At 36.4% G+C, this 7,642-nt stretch overlaps 2 protein-coding genes across 2 annotated transcripts; one reads left to right on the top strand and one right to left on the bottom strand.

The window, feature by feature from the left end:
• Positions 1-2,182: 2,182 nt before the first annotated feature.
• Positions 2,183-3,499, bottom strand: LOC119988019 (protein FAR-RED IMPAIRED RESPONSE 1-like). Its single transcript, XM_038832930.1, has 2 exons — positions 3,393-3,499; positions 2,183-3,074 (listed from the first exon to the last, which is right to left on the bottom strand). Exons 1-2 carry the CDS (start codon positions 3,497-3,499, stop codon positions 2,183-2,185), a joined length of 999 nt encoding a protein of 332 aa, XP_038688858.1.
• Positions 3,500-3,918: 419 nt separating this feature from the next.
• LOC119989233 (putative pentatricopeptide repeat-containing protein At1g12700, mitochondrial) lies at positions 3,919-7,593 on the top strand. Its single transcript, XM_038834628.1, has 2 exons — positions 3,919-5,850; positions 7,238-7,593. The coding sequence occupies exon 1, from the start codon at positions 3,993-3,995 to the stop codon at positions 5,790-5,792; it is 1,800 nt and encodes a 599-aa protein (XP_038690556.1). The 5' UTR covers positions 3,919-3,992; the 3' UTR covers positions 5,793-5,850; positions 7,238-7,593.
• Positions 7,594-7,642: the final 49 nt, after the last annotated feature.

Raw genomic sequence — 7,642 nt, 5'->3', positions numbered from 1 at the left:
TAGGTGGTTTCCTTTGTTTTCTTGCCTCTTAATGATCTGCCAAGACTAATGATTTTACATCGATTTTCCAAACTCAACCGAGTGATTTATAAACAAATGTTTATTCATTCTCACACAATCAAGGTCTTTTATGGGTTTAAGTATAATAGGTGACGGTTTAGTAGATCCAAAGTGGACAATATCGATTTATAGTGTGTGGATTGAATTTGTTAACAGGATGTCTTTAGGCCTTATTCATAAAAAAAAAAAACCTATATTTCAATTTTGGACATATTATATTTGAGAAAAATGACAGTCTAGGTCTTATTCTCAAAAGGGCAACACTACACATCCATAAATTACCTATCCATAAATTTACATAACCATGTGGCATGACATGTAGGCTGTCCAGCTGGACAATTTCGAATTTAAAAAAAAAAACCAAAAAAGACCATTAAAACGTAAAATAGGCGCGAGAAACAAAAACACGAGAAACCCTGCATCTCCAAAAAAAATCTAGTTTGTAACTGCCTGAAGAAACACGAACGTAGTTCTCTCCCTCTCCAATTTTCGGAAAACTTGCTGAGTACGAACGATATCACAGTGATCGATATCGATCACCATGCTCGAAAATCAGGTTTCTCTTGTATTGATCTTGTGTTCGATGTGAGTTTCTTGAGGATTTGAAGCTGGTTTTTCTGTTTGGGCGACAACTTCTTCGAACAACAAGAAGTAAGTGTTTGAATCACATATTCATACCTAGTATTTGTTGATAATTTCAAGATCTCTCTGCACTATAGTGTACTTAAGAGCAGTTTTGGTATATGATTTTGCCCAAATCTATCTCGGTTGGGTTTTTCTGCACAATTTCAGATTCAGTTTTAATAACTAGGGCAATGTAAATAGTTATTAGACTTTATTGTGATTTAATTTTTTTTATTTAACAAACCTTTGTTGTTCGGTTAATTTTTTATATATACAGTGTAATTTGTAGCATTGTGTCTTGCTTGGGCTTATTGTTTTCTTTGGTTTTTCTTGTACGAACTAGAAGGAATTTTGGTTTATCCCCAGCACATGCCCTGTAAGAACAACCATTCACCCTTGTTGTTTGATAGTGAAGGGAATGCTTTTAAGTTTCAGCAAAGTGACTTTTGATATCGTGTATGCCTATTATACAGACTATACTCGTGGGAGTGGTGTACAAATAGGTTGATTGAGACGTGTACTGTATATTTGTATGCATGATTTGTTCGTATAAAGATAATGGTTGTGTCATTTCAGATAGTTGCTTCTGTTAAACACTATATTGTTTCTCCTATATTTTCTTGCAGTGATACCTCAATGGGTGTTCCTGGAGATGCTTTTAATACCTCATTGTTATTAAATACATTGTGTTTATAATAATGTGGTGTTTCCCTTTACAGGATGGCAAAAATGAGAGCAATACGGACTACGAAAACAAAAAAGCATAAACCAAAAGAGATGCCTCAACCAAAAGAGAAACCGAAGCCAAGCGCTTTACAATATCGGTCGAATATGTTAGGTATAACATCCCTTCTAAGGACTATATCTTTGCAGCAGAGGCATAAAATGTGTCTTCGTAAGACACCATTTTTCCTAAGAGCATTACTGTATTGTTCCACAAATTGTTTCAATGTCGTCTTCGAATTCACATATCCATCAAAAAATGCATTCATGCTCTCGCTTCGCCCTGTTGTAGACATTCCAGCCCAAAAATATTTCTTCACAAAGATAGGTACCCACAACTCCCTCTCGGCGTACAAAGAAGACAACCAAACATTATCTTCCAACTGATAAAATGAAATCAACATATGCCAAGAATCTGCAAAACAAATAGGAAATACTTGGTTACAATTAGTTTGCAAAATAAAAACTTCAACTACATTACAATATTTAATTGCACTGATATGATAATTAATTACATTGAATATTATTTAATTATATTGTGATACCCACCTTCGAATTCGTATATGCTCTGAGAATCGTAGATGGCTCCAGTCAACAACCGTCTTATGCCATCGTATTCTATGTGAGAACCCAACTTCTCCGGCACTTTCTTCATTATATGCCACAGGCACAATCTATGCTTGGTATCTGGGAATACAACTCTTATAGCATTTTTCATTGCCCTATCTTGGTCAGTTATTATACCTTGAGGAGCAACACCTCCCATACAAGCTAGTCATGTCCTGAATAACCAAACAAATGTTTCTGTATCTTCCGAAGATATGAGACCACAACCGAGAAGTATAGAATGACCATGGTGGTTAACACCAACAAATGGAGCAAATGGCATGTCATACTTGTTGGTGAGGTATGTCGTATCAAACGTCACAACATCACCAAATTCTTTGTATGCTGCCCTACTACGTGGATCAGCCCAGAAAACATTCTTCAATCTCCCATCATCATCCCAATCAATCAAAGAAAAGAATCCCTCGTTGTTAGATTGCATTTTAAGGAAATAATTCTGAACTGCAACAGCATCACCTTCACCAAGACGCATACGCCTTACTTTAGAAATAAGGTTACGAGTATCTCTCTCAAGAAATGGTAAATTTTCATGACCACCAGCTCCAATAACACAAGCATTATGACTCTTGTTCGGCCTAATCCCTGCCATATCATTAATCTCCAGCTGCCTTTTCACACATGGGTTAATTTCCCTATTGCACCTAAAATATCTTGATTGGCTTGGACTTAATTCGTGGTTGTGATTATTGTTAAACTGAGTTATCTCCCACTTACCATTAATAGAAAGCCGTCCAGCAATCCTAGCCTTGCATTCATTCTTAGAGAATGCACGATGACAAATAGAATTCTTCGAATGACTATAAAATTTGTCAGACCTACCACACGTAAATACCAAATATTTGTACATCCCACTACTATCCTTACTTATGGATCTCCTCTTAACAGAAAACCCATTGTGTTGACCAAAATCCTTATAAAAATTGAACAAGTCATCCACAGAATCAAACAACATCCCAATCATCGGCGTGAGAACATCTACACTATCCACATGATCTAATTGGTCATGGTCATTATCCTTCAGAGTGAACTCCATATTGTCACTGCAAAATTGCCATTTAATTACAGTAAGTACTGCACAATGTAATTAAGCACTAATACAATGTAATTAATAATTCAACAGTGTAATAAGCCACTGTACACATAATCCCAAACTACATTCACCACTCATCAACATAAAAAGTAACGAAAATACCAAAACTAAGAACCTACAAACAATTGCATTTGAGAGATCTGAGCATCATACCAACAAAGAAAACAAAATCGCATGCCATATCAAAATCGCAGATAATTGTACATAAGTTCATACACGAAATAGCGTTGCATTCATTCAAAGAACTCGTAAACTAATGCAAACAAACCTAAACGAAGCATTCAATGTTTGCATCTTCAGTTCTTTGCGATTGATTGTTTTTGGAAACCAAAGGCACCAAACAACACGTACGTAAGAGGAAGCTCCGAACACCATCGTAAACTCCTAGATCAAACACGTATAGAAAAACAACTCGCCATTGATTGTTTCTCAAGCTTCAAAGGAGCAAAAACTTGTTCGCAGGTAGCGAGAGAGAATAGACGAATACAATAGGAGTAAACGACAAAAAAATACCTAGATGAGAGAGAAACAGGAATTATAGAATTAATTATATCTTTTATTTAATTGATAATTTGGTTATTTAATTGGATATCTATGTGGCATGCTGAGTTGTACAGCCACATAGATTAGGGAAGTTTAGGGATGGGAAAATTAGGGACACATATCATTTTCGTTCTCAAAATTAATAAATTTCAAAACAAAAAAATATTTTAAAAAAAAAGAAAGAAAAACAACCAAAGAAATATAAATAATACAAATAATTACAAAAGACTAAGTCCGCATGAGATTTGTCACCCGACAGCCCATATTACACCCGAAACAAATTCTAGCAACTACGCATCAATGCATCATTCCTTCCTCAGAAGAAATGAAGCAGAAGATGATGCGAAGAAGAGGAAGAGCTTCTCTATTTTCCACAATCTCTGCTTCTCGTCTTCTTCTTCTAGGTATGGCTTCTCCTTCTCCACTTCGTACATATCTCTGCTCAGTCTCTTTTCATTCTCAGTCTGCGCCCAAATCTTCAATAAAGAACCGCAATTTTCAATTCAACAGCATCGACGATGCTGTAGCTTGCTTTAATCGGATGGTTCATATGCACCCTCCGCCTTCTATACTTGAATTCAATTTGTTGTTTGGTTCAATAGTGAAAATGGAGCACCATACAACCGTGGTTTCACTGTGTAAAAATATGGAGCTGTTAGGTATCAAGCACGATATTTATACTCTGAATATATTGATGAACTGTTTTTGTTGTTTGAGACGTGTGGATTTTGGTTTCTCTGTTTTGGGAAAAATCCTGAAACTTGGTCTCCAACCGGATCCTATAACATTCAACACCCTCATCAAGGGATTGTGTGTTGAAGGTCAAGTAGATCATGCTCTGAGGTTTTTTGTTGAGATGGTTGATAATGGTTATCAACCCAATCTAGTTACTTACAATACACTGATAAATTGTTTATGTAAAGTAGGCTATACTCGCGACGCAGTCCGCTTACTCAATGAAATGGAAAATAGAGGTTGTAAACCTAATGTGGTGTCGTATACTACAGTCATAGACGGCCTTTGCAAGGATGGGCTACTAGACAAGGCTTTCAATCTGTATTTGGAAATGATGGATAAAGGTGTTACACCAAATGTCTTCACTTATAGCTCTTTAATTCAAGGTTCATGTAATTTAGGCCAACGGAAGGAGACTAGAAGATTGTGGAATGAAATGATGGGAAGGAAGATCACACCAAATGTCATCACTTTCAATATTATCATTGATATGCTTTGTAAAGAAGGGGAGATTTTAGAGGCTCAACGTGTACTTGAGAAGATGATTGAGATCGGTGTGGACCCCAATGTGATCACATATAACACATTGATGGATGGATATTGTATGGTAGGCCAAATTAATAAGGCATTAAATTTGTTTGATTTGATTGGTAAAAAAGGTTTTCAACCTGATGTTTTTAGTTATAGTATATTAATCAATGGATATCGTAGGCGTAGAAAGATAGATAAAGCAATGAGACTTTTTAATGATGCAACTTCCAAAGGGTTGAATTTTACTATTGTTACGTACAATACCCTTATAAGTGGATTGTGCCAAGTGGGCAAACTTCGAGGTGCAAAAGATTTTCTTAAGGAGATGTGTGCACATGGTCCTTCTCCAAACTTAATAACTTACTCGACTCTGTTGGATGGTTTATGCAAGCATGGGTGTGTTGATGATGCATTTTCTTTGTTTAAAGCAATGCAAGAAAGTGGGTTGGAACTTGATATTGTAACTTACAGCATCATCATTGATGGTTTAAGTAAACACGGGAAGCTTAATATTGCAAGGGACCTGTTCTCCAGCTTGTCTATCAAGGGCCCAAATCCTAATATTAAGACGTATAATATCTTGATCAATGGCCTCTGTAAAGAAAGGCTCTTAAGTGAAGCATATGAGCTCATCAGAAAAATGGAAGGTACTGGTTGCTCCCCAGATGGCGGTACCTACAATATAATCATTCGAGGATTTTTCCAAAACAACAACATATCTTTGGCGATGCAGCTTCTTCAAGAAATGGTTGAGAAGGGGTTCTCTGGAGATGCATCTACTGCAGAGATGCTAGTGGATTTGTTATCTAACAATGCATATGACAAATCCAAAGAACTTCGTAAGCTACTGTCAACTTGATCTGCATGAGACCTATTATTCTTAAGTGAATGGTGGCAGCTGTGGAAAGTTTTGTCAGGTTATTGCTCTTCATTTACGTATATATAGCTTCCTTGATCTTAATAAATACCGGATTGTTATGCATTATTTGTTTTTACATGATTGTATTTTTACGAACCTAATATTCTGATCAAACAATATCAGCAGTTGCTACTATCACTATGTAACGGTTCTCTACCCTTTGCTTTTTTCTTCTTCTTTTTTTGTCCTTTTCTTTTCACTAAAAAGTTATGGAACTTTTTGATTGTTACGATTTATATTGAAGTTCCTGAGTTATGCCCTCCAATCACCACCTAATTTTCAAGCCCTGAAAATCATCGGTTATGTTTGAAGGCAAGGCATTTTGAGTTTTTTTTTTATATATTTATTTACATTTTGGTTTTTTCCCCTTTAGAACTTATAATTGACAGCATTGGGGAGTAATTTTCTGAATGATTTTCCATGGTGAACTAGAGAAATCATTTATGGCATTTTGATACAACCAGGGGTCCTGTGCAAGTCTTTACTAGGAGAGTTAAGGGGTAGTTTAGTAATTGCGGTGTGGGTGGAGTATGTTGGTAGTGTAGGGTTACGTTGATTACTATTTTGATTGAACAAGGGCTGCTGCAGCAGAGGAGTACTAGCTCCTGGTAATCTAGTGGATGTTTTGCTATAATTAATTCTATTGGTAGTTATCTGCTGGGTTCTTATCACATTTTCATGTGTGGTGAAAGCTCAAGCAATGTCTTTATTTTGTTGGAGCAAGTGAGAATACCTTTTTCGTCCTCTTCGTTGCGTCATTTCCCTATGCCTTCTCTTTGTTGATTTCTAACTAGAAGCACTTTTTTACACTTCATCATTAGCAGCTGAAATTGTATTGCAATCCTTCTTTCCATATGTGCACGGGTCATAATCTAGTTCTAGTATGCTATTATTTGAGCTTAACACGGTAATTGTTGTCCTGTCCCAAATTTCATTTTTGTTTAACTATGGCTTATTTCCGTAAAGTGTCTTAAGCCTAATGTATATACTATATAGCGCGCACACACACACACGAAAGGTAAAGACTCAATACACGAAGATTTAGACAAGAGTTGGTTATTCAAATACTCGATTATTAGCCATATGGTGGTTGGTTTTCATGATCATCTAAACTTAAAACTTTTGTATAGTTCACTTCACAAGTTCTTGAACGAAACCTCCTTTTGCTAGTTTGTAGTTGGAATGCCGAATTGGGAGAAGTGAAGCTTGTGTCGACATTTTCTATGTATCAAATGTATCTATAATACATACACACGCACGCACACATTTTAAATTTATGAATGTAGAATGCATCAATTTATAGACTTGCATTATTTTGATTTATGAGTTAACAATACTCTCTTTAAATGTTCTGATGTTACAAACAACATGCTTAAAACGTCCAGGGGAACGCCGAAGATGAAAGCATCGCTCTGGTTGAGACAGGGCTCTATGGTCACTTGTCGGTGGACCTGCACTGCATTTTTGACTGATTTGCAGGGAAGATAGAAAAGGGGGAGGGGTTTGGGGAACAATTGAGCCATTTTCTTGGCTTGTCATGCAATATCAGTTGCCATTTTTGTGGTGCTGGCCAGGAACATGGAAGTATCAAATATGCAGTTAACCCAGTGGTTGAAAGAATTGTAGGACTTTCAGGTGGTTGAAATGTTTGTAGAGCTGAGTGTAATCCCTAATTTTCTGTAAAAAGTTTTGTAAAGCAGTTGGCACTTTCATTTACAGGCATCATCTTTTGGGAAAATAAGTTATGGAGTACGATTGTTTCCCTCTCTGGTTATACGGTGGGAGGACAA

The sequence above is a fragment of the Tripterygium wilfordii genome, chromosome 21 (assembly GCF_013401445.1).
Source record: "Tripterygium wilfordii isolate XIE 37 chromosome 21, ASM1340144v1, whole genome shotgun sequence".
Lineage (NCBI taxonomy): Eukaryota > Viridiplantae > Streptophyta > Magnoliopsida > Celastrales > Celastraceae > Tripterygium > Tripterygium wilfordii.
The sequence above is the reverse complement of the archived record's forward strand: the minus strand, read 5'-3'. Positions and strand labels throughout refer to the sequence as shown.

Excerpts from the sequence above, each read along its gene's own strand:
- LOC119988019 (XM_038832930.1), bottom strand. The coding sequence starts at position 3,499 with ATGGTGTTCGGAGCTTCCTCTTACGTACGTGTTGTTTGGTGCCTTTGG. Across the intron at positions 3,075-3,392 it reads ACATTGAATGCTTCGTTTAG|TGACAATATGGAGTTCACTC; the intron begins GTTTGTTTGCAT and ends GCAATTTTGCAG.
- LOC119989233 (XM_038834628.1), top strand. The coding sequence starts at position 3,993 with ATGAAGCAGAAGATGATGCGAAGAAGAGGAAGAGCTTCTCTATTTTCC.